The 19710-nt window shown below is 29.4% G+C and overlaps 1 protein-coding gene across 2 annotated transcripts in view; it reads left to right on the forward strand.

The window, feature by feature from the left end:
* The window catches only part of LOC106467408 (UDP-N-acetylglucosamine transporter-like), a 49139-nt gene extending 29709 nt beyond the window's left edge, over positions 1 to 19430 (forward strand). For both annotated transcript variants that reach the window (XM_013927757.2, XM_022395591.1), the window contains exons 6-8: positions 1096 to 1214; positions 7346 to 7479; positions 11147 to 19430. In XM_013927757.2, coding sequence (XP_013783211.1) covers positions 1096 to 1214; positions 7346 to 7479; positions 11147 to 11234 — 341 coding nt within the window. In that variant the 3' untranslated portion in view covers positions 11235 to 19430. The remainder of the gene's footprint in view (positions 1 to 1095; positions 1215 to 7345; positions 7480 to 11146) is intronic.
* Positions 19431 to 19710: the final 280 nt, after the last annotated feature.

Raw genomic sequence — 19710 nt, forward strand, 5'->3', positions numbered from 1 at the left:
TGAGACATTCTCCAGACCATATCCTTCCACTGTCCGAATTATGAGCGAATCTTGATTCGTCTGAGAACAATACCGTCTTCAAAAAGTCCAGAGACTTGGTCATCACATCACTTGCCCATTTCTTTCGTCTGACTATGTTGGCAGGCCTTAATAAGGGCTTCCGTCTAGCTGCTCTGCAACGATAACCCAATCTGTGGAGAATCCGTTGAACAGATTTCGGGCTCATCCCACCAACTTTGGCCACTTCTGCAGTCGTTAATCTGGGATCCTTTTCGATGCTCCTCTTGACAGCCCTTTTTGTCCTTTCCGATGGACCAGAACGACCCGGACGCTGCTCATTTGTTTCCTTGCCGTGTTTCCTGAACTGCATGATGATTCTGTTGACTGTCGAAAGCGGGATTCCCAAATTCTGTGAATCAGAATGAGGTTCCTAAGTCAGCAGTCATTCTTATTATGCTTCAGGAGAGATTCATTCCCAGCTCAACTTATCTGTGCAAACCTCAACACCATACATCTACCTGGGTATAATCTACACTTCAAGACAGGAGGCAACACAAAAGCCTTCACAGGAGAAAACTTTCTTTTTGTTGTTGTTGTTGTTTTGAATTACCAATGTGATATGTATCCTTGGCTTGAGGCAATGATTCAAGCAAGCTCTCAACTGCCAACATCCTGTTTCAGGCTTATAAATTTAATATAAATTCTTGAATAATAACAGATATATTACAGTTATGCTGCTTGAATTGTGGCTGTATTTGCTGTAACATGGTTGTGGTTTTCAAGTTTCTAGATTTAACAAGTTTAAGTGCAATATATAATCAAAACTGAAGTTTAACGGTATCTTTTGCAATATCCTGAAAAAAGATCTTAGACCTAAAATGTTGAGATAAATAACACTACCATCCATTATTTTAGTATTTGTTTGTTTTTATGAAATTGCACTGTTTAAGTTGTCATTAGTATCACTGTCTTATTAAGAAAAAAAACATTTTCAATGTTTTAACGTATTTCTCCTGACAATGGTGTATTCAATAAAAATGTAGAACATTTACCAAAGTTATGAAACCTAATTAAAAAGTTTGTTTCTTTTTTCAGCTATTTTCTGTTGTGTACTTGGATTAGTTGCAGTATTTGTAAATGATCAAAATGCTGTACAAGAAGGAGGCTTTTTCCAAGGTTACAACTATATTACATGGCTAGTTGTATTTCTTCAGGTATGTCCTGCAAAAAAAATTATAAGTTACATAAAGTACAAAAATGAGATCTAGGCATGTAATTATATTTCATAGGGTTCTCTTAATTTTCTTAAGGTAAAGCTTAAACATCTAACAATGAAAGGATAGGAACAAATAGTAACCAAAAAATTTTGTCTTGTCATTAAATGGTAAGGAATTATATCGTACAGATCACTTATTTAATTATTGCATCTGAGGGCATTTAAAAATAGTTAGGAGATTGTATTTGTTCTTTGTTACAAGAAGAAATAACTTGCATTAAAATATTTTTGAACTGTAGTTAATTTAATAGCTGTTCATTAACAGTAATTTCAGTGAAGTGGGAAAAGTTTTAAGTCTTATATGCCTAAGACATTAGTAGCAATAATATTACTGTATATAGTATAAAAATCTTATCTTAAAAATAAGTTTTAATCCAGGACAGAGTAGGGTTATCATAAATACAAATCATCAAACAAATCAAAAGTTATGTATATAAAGAAAAAAAAGACACAAAACTACTGTATTCTTTTCTGTTTATATAGTTTGTTCTTTATGTGTGTGAATTATGATACTTACTACTTTTCTCCAAAATTAAAAGTGCCATCTTGAACATTACACGCCTCTTTGTCTAGAAGAAAAAAAAAATTAAGGGAGTATTATTTTTTCTTAGTTGTGTGATTGTGAATTTTGATTGTCAGAAATATCAAATCTACTCTAAAATGGCTTTCAGAATAAACCTGTATGAATGGGTGAGCATCAAAGTACATATATCACAACTTTTCACAGAGTTACATTCAAAGTATAATTAAACAACTTTACTTTCAATCTATTTCAATAAACTTTTTATCAAAACTTAGTATATAGTTTGAATTTTAATGTATGTTTTAATTTCGTAGTGAAATATTTAAATAAATTTTCAGTCTTCACTTCTGTGTATCATATGACAATTCTTCACTTCAAATTGCCAATTTTATATATTCTTTCTATCTCTAGTTGAGCTTCTGAGTTTTTAATACAAATTACTCATTTACAGTATAGATATTTCTGAGACATAATCTAAACTTATAGCCTCCAATCATCTTGCTTTACTGAGATATAAATCATAAAGTCATACCCCTCCATCTCATCACATCCTGTCTTTCAAAAAATGTCAGTAATTCTCTCTGACATTTGATATTGGATTATTTATAACTAATAGAAAGGAAAGATTTTAATTTACTAAATTCCATCTAAGGCTATCTCATTTTGATGACGGGTTTGAATTATTTGGCCTACAGTTTCAGTCTTAGCTACTGCCTAGTCATCTTGATGAGCCAAAGTAATTATTTTAAACCACTTATTGCTTAATTAGAAAACCAGTTGAATTATAATAGTTATAGGATATTGCATTCTTTTGTGATCTAAATTGAATATTTTAAATGAATAAAAACTCAGTAGAATACTAACAACAAAACAATAAAAAATTAGGGTCCACATTTGAGACTTTGAGACTTCAATTACAAAAAAATACGAGACCCTTATGTAAGTACTAAATTTCTTATTTTTTATGTACATTTTTTATTTATTGTTATAAAAGTAACAAAAAATAAATATTATAAACTTAAGTTGGATAAGAAAACTTAAGTGAAAAAAGTTAAATAAAAAAATTTTTATATGAGGTATGCATGTAAATGGCTTTTGAGTTATGTAATTTGGTACTTTGTGTACTGTAACTTGAGCTAGGTTCTTCATGGGTGAATTTTGCTTTCTTATGTTAGTTTAGTAGTTAGACACAGTTCAAAGAGCAATAAAATAAATTAGATAAAATCATGTGTAAAAAAAGTTAGAGGCCTAAAGCTGTTTCAATAAAAAATTGTAATTACCTGTGACAATCAGCAGTCATTCTAGAAAAAAACAATGTACTTTTGATTTTATTTCAACTTTTGCTACAGATGATTTTGCTACAGTTAGTGTTATGGTAGAGAAAGTAATAAAAAAAGAACAGAAATAAAGTTTAACGTTTTACCAGATAAACTTGATATTTATTTAGGATCATCTAGAGGTTATTTTAAATGAAATATGAAAACTGAGATGAAAAGAAGTATTTTTGTTCTTAATATGAAAATCATCTCACACTCAGACTGGTCTGAGTCAGATTTACTTTATAAATTCACAGACAAATATTTAGCAAAAAATACTTTATTAAAACATTTGTTCATGTGTATAAAATACTTTCAATGTTTAATAAAGGCCTTTGAAATTTTGTGAAGATACATGTAGTAAATTTGGAATTGTAGTAAACAGTAATTCTCCAATATGAGATCCTTCCATTGAAAATATCCTGTGCATGTAGAGATAACATGTATTTCAAGATTATACTCCACTAAGGAATGCAACTCCAAAAAAGTAAACATGACTAGTTCAGTAGAAAATGCTGGATTTTGGAGTAAAGGATCACTTTTTTTTTTACACAATACATTTTTAACTCATAAAAATGGCATGCATGATTTATGATAACACATATCTGTTCTTGTAACTAAACAGTGTTTACATAGTATTCACTTCTATACAAAGTAGTTTGAAATAAAATAAAATTTACATAACATTAAAGGACAGTAAAGGATCTTTTGGTCCATCAAGGCTGTCCTATTCACTAAACTAAACCAAAAAAAATACTTCAAAGCCAGCCCTTATTATTCAAATATTTATCAAGCTTTCCCTTAAATTTGCTTAAATAGACTGCATCCACCACATCTGAAGGTAATTTGTTTCAGAAGCCAACTACCCTCTTAGTAAAATAAAGCTGCCTTAGCTGAAGATGACTTCTTCCCTACCAAAAGTTATATTTGTGTTCCTTAGTGTCACCATACTCACCATTAAGTATGAAAGAAAGATGATACATCAACACTATCATTTCCCTTAACAATCTTAAATACCTCAATCAGATACCTTCAAAAGAAAACAAGTTTTGAGATTGTAACCTATCCTTTTATTACAACCTTTCCATCCCAGATATTATCATCCTTGTAACCCTCCTCTGAACCCTTCAATGTCTTTTCTAAGGTAAGGAGCCCAAAACTGAACACAGTACTCCAAATTTGGCCTCAACAGTGACCCATACAATACCAGTATAACATCTTTACACTTGTATTCATTATTTCTATAGATGCAACCTAAACTATTTGTCCTGCCACTAGCAATAGCACATTGCTTGGAGGGTTTAAGATAATGTTGAACCAGAACACCAAGATATTTTCCTTCCATAACACTATTAAGGTTATTCCCATCAAAATTATATTCATAATTTGTGTTATCTCACATGTGTTACCTTGCATTTAGTACAGTTAAAAAACCATCTGCCATTTATTTGTCCAATTTACCAAGTAATCCATATTCTTTGTAAGGCAGTAGCATCTTCCTCACAACCAGTAAGACCCAAATATTTAATGTCATCAGTAAATTTAGATATTCTTTTGATCATTCCTTCATCTATGTCATTTAGGTAGATCAAAATGAGCAAAGGTCCTAAAATTGAGCCCTGAGGAACTGTACTCATGACATTAATTCACTTTGACTCAACTTCATTTATAACAACCTTCTGCATTCTTCCATCGAGCTAGTTTTCCATCCAATGAGCCAACCTATCCCCCACATCTACAGAGATAACTTTTTTAAACAAGCCTTTAATGTGGTACCTTGTCATATGCTTTCTGAAAATCCAAATACACCAAATTCACACCTGTACCCTCATCAATATAAGCAGTAATCTTTTCAAAGAATGTCAAAAGATTTGTAAGGTAACATTTTCTTCTTGTGAAACCATGCTGACTATCCAACAAAACTTTATTAAATAACTTTGCAAAGCATCTTTTATCAGACTTTCAAAGCTTTTCCCACTACTGATGTGAAACTAATAGGTCAATAATTACTGGAACAATTTTTATCATCTCTCTTGAAAACATGCATAACATTAGCCAACTCCCAATCTTCTGGCACCTGTCCACTATTCAAGGACTTAAAAAAATTTTAGGAAGTGGCTCACATATCCAGTCCTTAACCTCTTTCAAAACCCTTGGGTAAATATTTTCTGGCCCAGATGCTTTATCATTCTTTAAACATCCCAGTTTTTCTTAATGAGCTTAGAGTTAATGTGATCATGTTGTTCAATTGTTTCCATCTATCAACTGTTCAAGATGAGGAATACTGCTTAAATATGCATTAGTAAAAACTGAAGAAAAGGTAGAATTTAATAACTAAGCCATCCCATAGTCATCAGAACACCAAGGTAATGTCATTCCTTAAAGATACTATTCCCATCCTAACATTTTGTTTACCCTTAATATATTTGAAGAAATCCTTACTAATTATTTTTACATTTTCAGCCAATCTTTTTACATACAGTTTTTATTGTTTGTCCAACTCTCTTGATCTTCTGTACTTCTCCAAATCTCCCATTGTGCAGTGAATTAAATTTCTTATATTTATAATGCTTTTCTTTAATTTTATCCTTTCTGAGCCAATCTAATTTTTTACTTACAACCACCATTTTTTGGCCATAAGAATACGCCTATCTTGAATATTTAAGAATTTATTTTCAAACTTTTTCCACATTTGATCAGTATCTCCAACTAATTCAGTTGCCCATTTTACAGCATATAATTCTTGTCACATCTCTTCAAAATTTTCTTTTTTTGAAATCTGGAGCCAAAAATCTCATTATTCCTCGTCTCTATATACAGCAAGACATCAAATATAATTGAGCAATGATCACTTGCATCCAGATGTTCCCTAATCTCTACCATATGAATGATTTATTTGTTATAAGTTAACAATAAATCTAAAATATGATTGTTCTTATAGGTTCCCTAGCCAGTTGTTGAAGCAAACCACCCTGAATAGTTTTTAAAAAATCTGTCTCCCTAATGATTTAACCCTAATATTTCCCAATCTGTGTGCCTGAAATTTAAATTTCCCATAATTATAACCTGATTGACAGTTTAATTCTTTATCTCCATTTAAATTTTTTCATCAGTTTCATCTGGTGGTCTGTAACAAATTCTAACTAAAAGTTTTCTCTCATTAAACCACTAACAGAAACTCAAATAGATTCAACTCTATTGTTAATAATTTTGACATCATCAACTAAACATGCTGTAATTCATATTTTACATATAAAGCTACTCCTCCCTCCTCTTTTTAGAACTCTATCCCTATAAAAACAACCTATAACCCTGTATTTCAAAAAATTTATTTCATCATAAATGTCTACATTTAGCCATGTTTCAATTACACCAATTGTATCAAAATCCTCTGTTCTGACCAATTCTCTAAATTCATCTATTTTATTTCTTATACTATCCTAGCATTAAAATAATAACAGTTTAGCCTTATCATTAAAACTACTTTTATATACCTTGTTCCCACACTATACCACTGTCTACATCTTATTTTTATTTCATTATTCTGGCCCTCTCCACTGTTTAATCCTAGTTTACATACGTCAGTAGTTAAGTTTTAGCGCAATATTTATTGTATAAATTATAAATTCAAGTTAAGTGTAGAGTAGAAAGAAGTATTAAAATGCTCTAAAAGTTTTTTTTATTTATTTTTGAGTTTATATCAGAAAATAATCTCGTGTTTCTGAAGCCAGTTTTTGTAAAATTAAAGACATCTTTGCCATAAACTGCATTAACGTTTCCTTATGTGAATAGTATGTTTGACAAGTATCATGCTTTCTAAGTTTGAGATGCAAAGAAAAATGTTGAAGACATTTGAAAACTAATAAATGCTATTAGGCACTAAACCAAAACATACCCAAATAAGTAAAAATGTGATCTAATGCAAAAGCTGAGGGTACATAGTGTTCCTATGTTTGTAATCAAAAGATTAAGAATTGAAATAAGAAGATAACAAGACACAATATCAATTTTTGGACATGAGTAATAGTAAAATAGTAGATTATTGCTACTCCTATTATTTCATGCATAATGATTTATCATAAGTTCCAGTAAGAGGAGTTAAGCGAAATGGAAACTAATGTAGTTTGCTTGCAGTTACTAACAACATTGTAAGATTAAAATGTTGTTGTAAAATCTTTATTCTGGACACCTAAAGAAGTTGTATAATTTTGTATCTTTTCATCCCTGTAGGCATTTGGTGGTTTAGTGGTAGCTACTGCTATCAAATATGCAGATAATATTCTAAAAGGATTTGCTACATCAGTATCGATTGTACTGTCAACCCTATTTTCTTACTTTATCCTGGGAGATTTTAGGCCAAACAGGTAAGAGAAGATACTACATTGTAGAAAGGGTAAAATGTACTTTAATGAGAGAGATGTCTGCAGTAGTAGGACTCAAACAATAGTAGAAAAGATATGTTGCATGTTGGAGTGCAAGCTTGTCATGTAGAAGAAAGAAAAATAAGGACATATTTTCGTTTTGACTGTCTTTATATTTGATGCTTTTGTTTTTGGCCATGTTGCATTAAATTAAAATCTAACACTGTATGACTGTTATCTCAGATATAAAACAGACAACTTCCCTGTTTAATATGGGCAATACATATCTTATGATTTGTTGCTAGACCTAAGGAAGGACTCATAATGGTGCCCAAAGTAACAAAAATAGCAGAAGTTCATAGAAAACTCAGTCCATGTGTTGAATATACTGCCTAAACCCACTTTAAAATAAGACTATTTTTATCTGTAATTTATATAATTTAGTCAAATGTTCTTTTTATTATTGTTTCTCAGTTACTGAAGAAATCAGTTAGTGGATCATCAAAATATATATTTGACCTCAGATTCTTTTATTTCTTATGTTAACTTTCTTTTTTTTTTCTATATTAGAAAAATTTGAATTAATTCTCTTCCTACTGTTTTGCTTACCATGCTCATGCGTAATGTAATTCAGTTGTGTAACATGAGCTGCACATTCCCAAGCTATTTACTTATAATGGCAAGAATAGTAATTAGACATGGTTCAAAGGGCAATAAAACAATATAATTTCATTATAAATAGATGTATACTGTTACAAGTTTAAAGCTAATTAGGATAAACGAATGTAGTTTCATGGCATATTTGAAGCTATTCTAGAAAGAAAAAGAGGGTAATTTAGAGTTATTTCAGTTTTTTTGTGGTGGCTAAAAGGTTGGTCAATTAGGTAGAGAAAATGACAAATAAAACAAAGTTTTACTGAAAACAAAAATTTGAAATATATTTAGGAGGTCTTAGAGATTACAACAAATGAAATTTGAGATTTTTGAGATTCTTAACATGAAAATCACTTTGCACATGGACTATTCAAAACAAATACTCAATATATTTAAGGACAAATCTATTTTTATTTTATTAAAAACACTTCACTAAAAATATGATTTTTTTATATGTGAAAGACTGCCAAATATTATGAATATACACACTATGTTAAAAGTTAGTAGTATCATATCTATAAGGACTTTTTACGAGTGCAAAGAGGTTACGTGGTCGGTCAAATTGACCGAGTCTATGTTGAGAGAGCTAAACAAGGTTTCTCACACATGAAATAAGTTACTGTAAAGTAACACCACCCAATGTTACCAAAATTCAGGTTTGTTCCTTATTTGATTATACATCAACAAGAATTCTACAATATCTATTAAATGATTTATAGGTGTAGGATGGAAAGGGATGTATTGATGTGTATTTCACTGTAGTGATGGATCATGTACCTCACTACATCAATATGGTAATGATTCTGTATCACCCATACAACAGATATTCATGCTTCAGTCAGACAGAGGTCTTCCAAATGCAGTTGTCAAAATGTTTTTGCTTTATAGAGAAAAAGTTTCTAAATTTCAAACAGCCCATGAAAGAAAATTTAACCTATGCAAGAAAAATATAAGGCGGTAAAATGAAGCTATTTTCAGTATGAATAGTCTATATATTGATATATACAATTACACGGGGTTTGATTATGTGTCTTTGTAATTCAGTAGAAGCTGGAATACCAAAAATTCTAACAACAATGCAAGCTCATGTGAAAGTGGACCTGTGGATGATACAAGCTCTAACTATGATGATTAAAAAAGGTGTATATGATGAAGGTTGCAATGATGATTTCGATAGTTATGTCAACAATGATACAGTAGACAGCAGCAATAGATATGTGGCTGCATTAAAGATGTGACTGTTGTATCTAATGATGAAATAGTCAAAGGTGATGGAAATGAAATAAATTTGGAAGAATTATAGATGACTATTTGCAAAGGAAATTTCACTGCAGAGGCATTTTTGGATCATCATTTATGCATCGGTAGTAATATATATAAAAATTTTTGGTTAACAGTGGATTACTAGAAGCAAGTGCATTGTCATGAGTGAAAGTTTTCTCATGCTGTTCAGATGATGTAGTATAAAGCATGTATAAAAGTGTGTCATGAGAGTGAGATGATGATACATGAATAATTTAATCCTGGATGAATATGAAGTCACCAACATGGGAAACTGTATGAAGTAAAATATTTATCAAATACTTACTTACAAATACATCTCTTACAGTAGATGGAAATTACTTTAAAATCCTGGTATACAAAATATTGATCTTCTTGTGACTTGATAAAGTTTTGACCATATAGTGTAAAAATAACTTTAAAAGCTAATTTCAATGATACAAATCTTCAACTACAGAGTCATTTATATCTTACCATTATGAATGATCTAAAAGCACATTTCAGAAAGTTATATAAACTTCTTCAGTCATAAAGTCATTTTATCTGCTACCTCTATGAATGATTTAAGTGATAAGACACGATTAACTTAGATGTTATCTGAAAATGGGTATCTTAAACATCAGTTGCTACAGAAAAACCACCTAAACTTGTTATTACTGTTATAGTTTCAATGTAGCTATATCACTGTTGAAAAACAAGAATTTTATAAGTCAAAGTACATATATTTTTCACATTAACTTAGAAACAAATTTTTGCTTCTTGTTTATCTTCCCTTTCAATATGACAAAGCTTTTATCTTCATTTGTAACAGAGTGTATATTCATTGTGGATTTTTATAACAAATCATCGTTGTAAATGTCTCCTTTGTGTAAAGACTTCATTTTTTACTCTACAGCCACCTATCTGTAATAAATGGTACCTCACTGGCAGTTTATGTTGTCTTAATCCATTTTATAGGATATTTGAATTTTTGTGTGAGACTCCTTGTGTGTTTTCTATGCAATGTTTAGTTTTCTTTTCACGACTCAGGTAATTTTGATATCCATAAACTATCACAGAACGCTTTGTTGATTAAATCTTATCCTTGAACTGAAAGTTTTTAGGTTTAAACATAACTTAAGAGATATAAATCTCCACAAGATGTGTGTATGAGTCAATTACATAATTCAGTAGTGAAAATAGAAAAACATTTTTATCAATGCATTTTCAATCGTTCAGTTTTTTAAATGATTTGGGTTAGTCTGTATCACTTTTGTATTTGATTACTGGGTTTCAGTGCTATCCTTAAAAATCCTTCAACACAGGTATACAAAATGTCCCAAAATCTTGATGGACAGTTTCACAGATATTCTATGCAAACATTAGGATGTTATAATGACAAACTTGAGTTGCAACAGATCAATTGAATCTTATATTAAGGAGACATTTTAGATTTGTTATAAGTAGTTCACTTAGTATCAAGCTTTTCCTTTCATTGATTTTCTTAATAAAATGCTTCAAGTTATTTTCTTTGATATCAATGAACATATACAAGATTTTTCAAATGATCAATTTTAAAGGTTAAAAAAATCTTTAAAATAATTTGGGATGTTTTAAAGAAAAACAGCATTAATGTGAAAAATAAATTACTATATTTTTTAAAGAATATATCAGTTAAATGAAGAAGAAGAAGAAGAAAGAGCTTATTTTTTATTTTCCCTTGTATATGGTTTTCACGAGTTTTCTGTTTTTCCAGCTTTTTCCTCTCTGGTACTTCTATTGTCATTTTGGCCACCCTCCTGTATGGATATCCTGAAAAATTCCCACAGCAAGGAAAAGCTTGACTATCTGTAAAGGTTTTAGATTCTAATGTAGCATGTGTGTGAGTAACCTATATTTACAGGATACATCATTGTCACAAAATCCAGTATCAAAATGGACCTTCCTTTTCTTTCATTATGTGTTGTTTCAAAAGTCCTACTATACACAATGAGTGATAACAAATTTTTCTTGGTACAATTACTATAAATCAATATTAAAGAAAGTTGATAACCGCACCACTTTAGGTCTACATTTTGAAAGTAGCTGGGTTTCTTTAAATATGATTTAAGTACATTTTAGGCCTACCTGCATCCCAGTTTTGATTAATAATTACTGTAAAACACATTAAACTAAAAGACACGATGATACCAAGCAGTATATGCAACCTGATGTTTTTAATATCTTACATTTAAAATGGACAGTTTCATCAAAAACAGAATGTAACTAGTTTGTTAAACTTCAGTTAAATTCAGAGTATTTTTGTGTTTCTTTTTGTTTGTATATATTTTTCACTATGTTAGATAACAAGCTGTTAAACATTTTTTGTCCAAATGTAAACAGCATTGGGTTCATTTCATTGTTTTATGTTACTTGATATAAAAGGTGAATTTTATTTCTGAATTTTTTTCCAAAAAAAAAGATTAGCAAGCAACTATCGTGCATAGTTTTGTTACATAATATCAGCTTAAATGTAGTTATTTTCTATTAAAAAACTATCTTTCAATATATGCTATAAACTTGATAATATTATTATTCCTGTCAAAATATTTAATTATCTTCTTAAAATTATCAAAATATTACATTTCCTGCATATTTTAATAAACAGAATTAGTATCATAGTTTCGATATTTTCTCCTCTACATAAGAATTGAAATTTGTATAATAATTTAAGTTGTTGAGTTGGTTTATTGAATTTATGTTCTGTTTTGTGTAGTGAGCTGTTCAAACCAATTGTCAGTTAAAAAACAATAAGAAGGGTTTAATCTGTGTAGTTCTTAAAATGTCAATATGTACATTAACTGTATATTATCCATTCAAGTCTTCCATTTGGACTTAAATTTAATTAGTGTTTGTTTGTGAAATATTTTGCATGTTGCAACAAAACATGTAAACTACTATATTATATTAAGAGTAGTAGTCAATGTTAATATTAAGCTCAATTCACAAGCACCTCGTCAATTTGGTTATTATCAGTAACCTTAAAGCTCTCAGTTGTATAATATTTTGTAGAAAGGATAGTTTGGTTTCGAAAATGAACTTTCTACTGGTAAAGGATATTTCTAACACTTTTATTAATATTCCTTATATTTACAGGTTAAGATTTATAAATTTTACAAATTACTATTTATTTTCACCTTTGAAAGTTAGAGTATGGTGTCCTTAGTATTTCATCAGTTACTGTTCTGCTATTAGTTTTAATCGTTATTAACTTGTTGTTAGGTATTACTGAAAAATATATATGTCTGTGTGTGTATGGAGAGAAACTAAAAACTTAGTTGCCTACTTGCCGGACTTTAAATATCAAGTTTTGAGTCAAACTGAAATATTGCATTATTATTATTTCTTATTTTTAGCTTGTATTATGTAGATCTGAATTATGTCAGTTTTATAATAACAGTGTGACAAAATAAGGTGTATTACTCCCTGGCATGGAAACACTTGTAAATGTTTTGCTATCATGTATATAAAATGTAAAATATGCCGTTGCCTTGATCTAACCATAAAATTAACACATTTATAATTTATGAATCTTATTACACAGTGTAGTTATTTAAATCAAGAAATTCTATAAAATAGAATTTTGCTGCTTCGCCATAAAATCACAAATCTTCGTAATGAGTTTAAATTAATTGTCATTATGTCTCCAAAGTTAAAATTTGGTATATATGGAAAATATATATATATATCTATATATACAAAGCCATACAATAGTATTCATAATAACACTAAATGTACCACCCACGGGTGCTTTAGGTAGATTATTTGAAAGTGAATGTATTGTTTAGCTTAAGAATTCTTGATCTTTATGACCAAAACTTTTCACTTATTCAGAATTTTCATTTTTTTTTTAAGAGGGTTACAAGAAAATGGTAAAACATAGTTATTCCTGTTGTGTTTTATTAGATTTGTATTAATAAATCATCGCTTGTAAGTTTAAGTCCAAGATCACTTGTTGCCATGTTCAGAATACATCACTTTACTGTTTAGTTTGCTCGACCATGTTAATGCAAAAAAAAAGTAGATAATGCTGTGGTGTGAGCATCAGGTTTTGACTTAACATGGGCATAGTACCAATAGTGTATGGTAGTGAAAATTTACCATCACCTTTAAAAATCAGTGTGTTGTGCATTATCTATATCTTTGTGCCTGTTCCCAAAACTTTTCCATTGCTTATATGCTATTTTAACAGATTTATACCCCAACCCACAATGCATACCCTCACTTGATTCATTGCAATTATGATATGCCAACACAAGTTATTCATGTCACTGGAATTGCCAATACCTGAGATAGTAATCTGTTTTCTATTTCTGCCAATAAAGAAATTTTTTAGCACTTTTAAATTATTTCATCCTAAGTCAGTGACTTCTTAAGCAGCTAGTGCAAATCACTAGGCAAGGAAAAATTTAGTTTTTGTAACTTATTTAATCTGATATAAAAAAAATGAAGTCTTCTTATGTATAACTTTCTGTCATCACGAATGTAAAATTATTAATTTTAATTTTCGGTTGTTTGCAATTTGTTTACTGGCAGTAATCAATAATTTATATTTATGAGATTTAGAATTGAGACAAGTGTAAATTCATTTTTGACAGATTTTAGAATGGGTAAAAGCAACAGTTTTCATTTTAGATTTAGAAAAGGTTTGCTCTTTTATCTAAAAGGTTTTTCTGTTTTGTTATAGGCTTTTATTTTTTACCTCAACTATTTAAGGTAAGGTAAAAAATTGTAGTTTCATTTGAACATATTTTAAGTCAAGGAGAATTTTGGATTTCATTTACTAGCATCATAAAATCCTTCGCCTTCCATGGACTGATTGGGCCCCAGGACTCCCATTTATTTTTTCTATAACAGATGCACATAATTTTCTGGTGCAATACAAAGTTATGGAGCCACCCTGCATCCCTGATCCATCATTAAACTTTGTGTGTGTCAGTGTGCAGAACGTTTTTTTTTAAATAAGTAGTTGCCAAAAAAAAGGGTTAAAATAGAAAAATGTTGAACTATTAATAACTTTAAATGTTGTAAAATTCAAGGCTGTTTCTTTCCATTAGAGTTGATGATATGATAGGTTTTTTTAAGCTCATAATAAAGTATTTTGCATAGTATACATTTTAATTACCTGTTGTCAGAAAATTCCAATAACAGGTAAAGCTTAACATAAACTACCCTTGTATATATCTTGCTTGGTTCATCAAAGCATTGGAATTATAGCTATCTACACATTTTAACACTTATTGAAAGACAACACATCAAATATCCAAAAATGTTTTTCATTCATCACATAAAACATTAATAAAACAGTAAGTCACATTCTATTCTGGATTGTTAAGTAAAATGACCTACAAATACAGGATATATCTTTGGATGTTTCTTTGCTTTACATTTGTTAAGTCAATGTTTTGAGAAAGATAAATGTAAAACAAAACCGATCTAATTGAGAGTTGCATAGCTTTTAAATGATTTAAATATAAGTAATAGAAATGACAAACAAATAATGTGATACATGCATAGTTCCTGAGATGTGTGTTGTTCCTGTGTTAAAGTAATGTTTGTGACCATGCTCACATTTTACGGGTACTAAGAAAATAGCCTGATAAATTACTGGCATGCATAAAAGAAGTGAAGTAGTCATGTAAAAGCATTGTTATTAATTGCAATTTTTTAAAAGTGAAATATAACTACAGCAACAAAACTGATTAACAATGGTAAGTATTGATTTTAAATAATATAATATGTTTGAAATACCTACTGCAACAAAAGAAAACAAGTTGGCAATTTAATTTTATCAATAGGCCTTCTGTGTTATATTAATCACTGACTGGGGTAGTGAAGTTAGGATGTATAATACACAGTATCCGTTCCTGTATTGTCCAAGGCCTGTTTACAAAGTGTGAAGCTTATATCAGTTTTAAAGTATTGCACTATGAGACATTACTTTTTACCAATGTATTTGGGCTTGAAGGATTGAAAATGGCCTTTAAAAGAATAGAGTCTGTGTGACAAACATGAATCATAAATACTAGGTTTCAATCTGAAAATGATACTTAACTTTCATTTGTTACATGTAGTTTCCCAAATCAATTTTTATCCTTAAATTTTCTTTACCTAAGAAAGGAATACCAGGGGGAGGTTTTCCAAAACAAAAGTTTTATTCCTGTTTAGAACTTTTATTAAAAACATGTTTGATTATTGAAAATAAGTTCTGCAGAAAACTATTGTGTTGTAAGATATTCTACAGGAAGATGATCTCATTATAAATTAACTAGTTTTATGACAGGGATAGTTACTATATTTCACAAAGAAATCCAAGTTCTTAGCTTCAGTTATGAAAGAATGGAGAAAGACATATTTGTATAGTTTTGTAAAAAGAACTCATAAAAAAGAGAAAACTTATCACAGTTAGCCTTTAAACTTTTTAAAAAAAATATTATACCTTAAGTAAAAAGCAAAAGTGTGCAACACTAAGTTTAGTATCAGTTACCTTCCTAACAGGGCTTTAGAAACTTGGTAAGCTTTATGCTCTGGATTGAGCAAAACTCGTCATTGATAATGGATATGATAATTATAGCATTGTTGGAAGTGCTATTATTATACATTCTTTTAATTGTTGAAAATCCCTATAGGACTAGATTAACAATGTAGTGTTTAAAAATGTAATAGGCCTAATAATAATGAGTTCTGACAAGTATAAATGTAAGTTTTATGTTTGTTGGAGCTTATAGCTGACAAAATGAGTGTAAAAAGAAATTGAGAAAAATTGATCTTTCAAAAAATGTGTATTTATGATATCTAAAGAAAGCCAAGTTTTCTTATGTATGTTGTACTTGGCAACTTTTTCAGTACAAGATGTTAATTTTTATTATAGGGTTTCAAAACATTTTAGTTAATATTATTTGTTAAGTGAGATGCTTTTATAGTTTTATCTTGAAAAGTTAAGTACATGGCTGTGTGAGAGCCACATTAATCATGAATGGAGTACAATCCAAATGTTGTGTAAGTAACTTCTAAAATGAAAAGATAAACTGTGTATTTAAGTAAAGAAGAATGTAAAAATATTATTTTCTTGCTGTAGAAATAATTCTCGTAAATTTATACTCCATAATCGTGCCCTCATTGATAAAGTGCATATAATATTATTTAATACAACCTCCACTAATTTCAGTATCTTAGCTCCTGGATAAATCTGATAAAATAACTGTCACCATCTCACTCCTTTATAATCCTTTTTTGGAATACGATATATTTTAATCCTAAGTCAGTTATTTTAATGTTGTTGTGCTCTGCTCTACTTGTTTCAGTCTTTTCCCTGTTGTTGTGAATTGTGACAATACTCATTAAAAGCCTATTTCAGTATTGTTAAGTCATTTATTCCATACAAATTTGTTAAAGAAGCTATATTAAACTTTTAAAATTATTTTAAAAAAGTAAGGTTAGGTCATAATTTTAAATAATATTATGTTATTAAATGATACTTTAAACTTGTTTAGAAAAAGCAAATTTCATATCAAAAAGGTAGTCGAACTTCAAAGGTAAAGTTTCAAAAAAACTTTAAAGTGCTTCAAAGTTATTAAAAAACACATGTCATCAGAGCCTTATGTTTTCTGTTTACTAATAAAATTTTCATGCCCCTAGTGACTCAGTGGTAAGTCTGATGGATTTTCCTGCTAAAAAATTTGGTTTTGATATCTGTGGTAAGCAGAGCAGATGGCCCATTATGTAGCTTTATGCCCAACAACAACAACAACAACAACAAAAATTTCAGAAATGCACCGAAAATGTGATTTTCCAAATGTTAGTTTTGTTCAACATTACACAGCTCTTAAACACATACAAACAAAAAATATTGGTTTATATGACCTGTGCTATATAATAGATATGATTTGTATGTATGTGTCTCACTATATGATTATCTTACCTTCCTACTTGCGTAGAGTCAGAATTTGTATAAAACTTGTAGAATTAAATGTAAGAAATAATCAGGGTATTAAAGCATTTAAATTAATTTGGGTATGTAGTTCTTATAATTTGAAATAAGTATAAAGTTTAAGGCAAGAATTTTAAACTATTTTTTAGGAAAAACATCTGTTGGTTACCCAAAGTAGATAAATGTGCATCCAAAAGACTTGCCTCATTACGTATTATATAAAGGATCTGATTTTTTATCTTAATGTTATGATGTAACTGAACTAAACACTCGCCTAAATAGATTAAGTATTTACAGTGAGGACTACTGTGTTGTTGAGATTGTCTTTTCACTGTATGTTGCTATAAAATTTTGATTGGACATGCGGAGGTTATGCTTTGTTGTTAAATTGGTTTATAGAACTATATTAACAAGAATAATGAAACTTCATAATGGGAAAAACATTATCTACAGTCTCTAAAAGTTTTCAGTGCTTAACATGAATACATATTTAGTACTCCGTATGCTTAACTGAATATGTTATGTTTTACTATCTGTAAGCCTAAATTTGTAAATCATAAGAGTTAAACTAGCTTTAATGATATTCCACACTAATTTATGTATTTCAGTGATTTTTAAATCTGTCTGATAAACGGGGGGTGTAACACGTTTCAGATGTTACTGAGTTTAGATACTGTTTGCAGAAGAAAAAATGTTAATCATTAAAATTGGGTAGGGTATCATTCCAAACAGAGTTAACTCCACTTGCATATGAGTAACTCATTCTTCATGATAGATTATAGTGAGAACACCTTTATATCATTATTTGAATTTAAGCAAAGTCAATAATTACAGAAAAGTTCTGTTGCTAGAAGCAAGTTTTGTTTTTTACTTCATTGTAAAAGCTGTTTTCCACTATTCGTGAAATGTTGCATCTTTGTATTCTCTCTTATTTACAAATTTTCTGGTGTTTTTTTACATTTGACTGTTTATTTGTAGCCATATGTAGAAGTGTTATTATAGATGCATGTAGATCTGCATACTTTGGTGACGTTTCAGTATATTTTACTCTATTACTTGTTTGATTGGCTTTTTGGTTGTTGATTTATGATTAATAATATGTATTTAAAACTTGGGTGCAGGTCATATAAATATTATGATTTTACTTTATTATCCAGTGTGACTTTATTATGCTGAATATCAGTTAACTTTCCATAGAATGTTTGTAATGTAGTTGTAAAGTAAATAACAAGTTATTAGTTGAGTGTGTATGACATTAAAAGTTGGAAAATAGTTTGTACACATTTTGTGAGACAAAATTGTTGATTATTGAATTTCATAAAAATGTTTTAAGTTATAACTGGTAACATAATAAGAGTAATTTGGTTATATTAGTTTTAAAGTAAACAGTATTTTTGCCTTTGTTGAAGTTAATACAAATTAATTTGTTTACAACATATCCTGGGAAGATATTTTGTTTTTAAATTGCTGAATTAATTTTAAAATTGATTTTAACATTTTTTAGTTTGTTATGTCACTGTTGTTGAAATCCAACTCTGGAAATGTGAATAGTTCAAGAATATGTTAAAACTTCAAAATGGATTTTATAAGTCAGTTCTTTAACTAAATGCAAATTGTGTGATACATATTTATTTAAGTATTAAATGTATTCAGTTTAGTACTGGTCTTCTGTTAAAGTTTATTGAATTTGAATCCACTGTTGATCTAATATGTAAAGGCTATTGTAAATACATGTACAATGTATTTAAATATTTATATAGATATACATGCATTGAATTAATGAATTAAATTGTATAGACAAAGTATATCAAATTATCTGCATGAGATTTATGGATTCAATGGTGAAAACAAACGTTTTAAATCTCATAGGTTTAATTGTTGTGTATTTTGATGTTTTACCATAGTTACCAACTTAGCTCTCTGATAGCTTATTTAGATTGAAATATATGCCTCACAGGTAGTATTGTATTTTGTTTTCAGTGGCTATTAACATTAGCAAATATCAGTTTGTATAAAAATATATATTTTTCTGTCTTTGCAATATGTTAATACAAGTTATTTTGATTTCTTTCATTTTCTTGTTTTATCACAAACCACACTGATAAAAATACTGTAGTGTGTTGGGATATACAAGCATATTTCTATAGTTTAAATTTGTTTGAGCACACGGATCATTCACCCATAATTTATACCTTGTTTTCAACTACATTTTTTGTTTTGTAATAAAGTTGTGGGGTGGATTAACCATTGTTATTTTGAAACTTTCACGTACTTCCTGTTTATTATTAAGACTTTTAACATTACTGGCAGAATTATTATGCTCAAGGAAACACCTAATGAGCCCACTCCAG

The sequence above is a fragment of the Limulus polyphemus genome, unplaced genomic scaffold, assembly GCF_000517525.1.
Source record: "Limulus polyphemus unplaced genomic scaffold, Limulus_polyphemus-2.1.2 Scaffold2603, whole genome shotgun sequence".
NCBI classification, from domain to species: domain Eukaryota; kingdom Metazoa; phylum Arthropoda; class Merostomata; order Xiphosura; family Limulidae; genus Limulus; species Limulus polyphemus.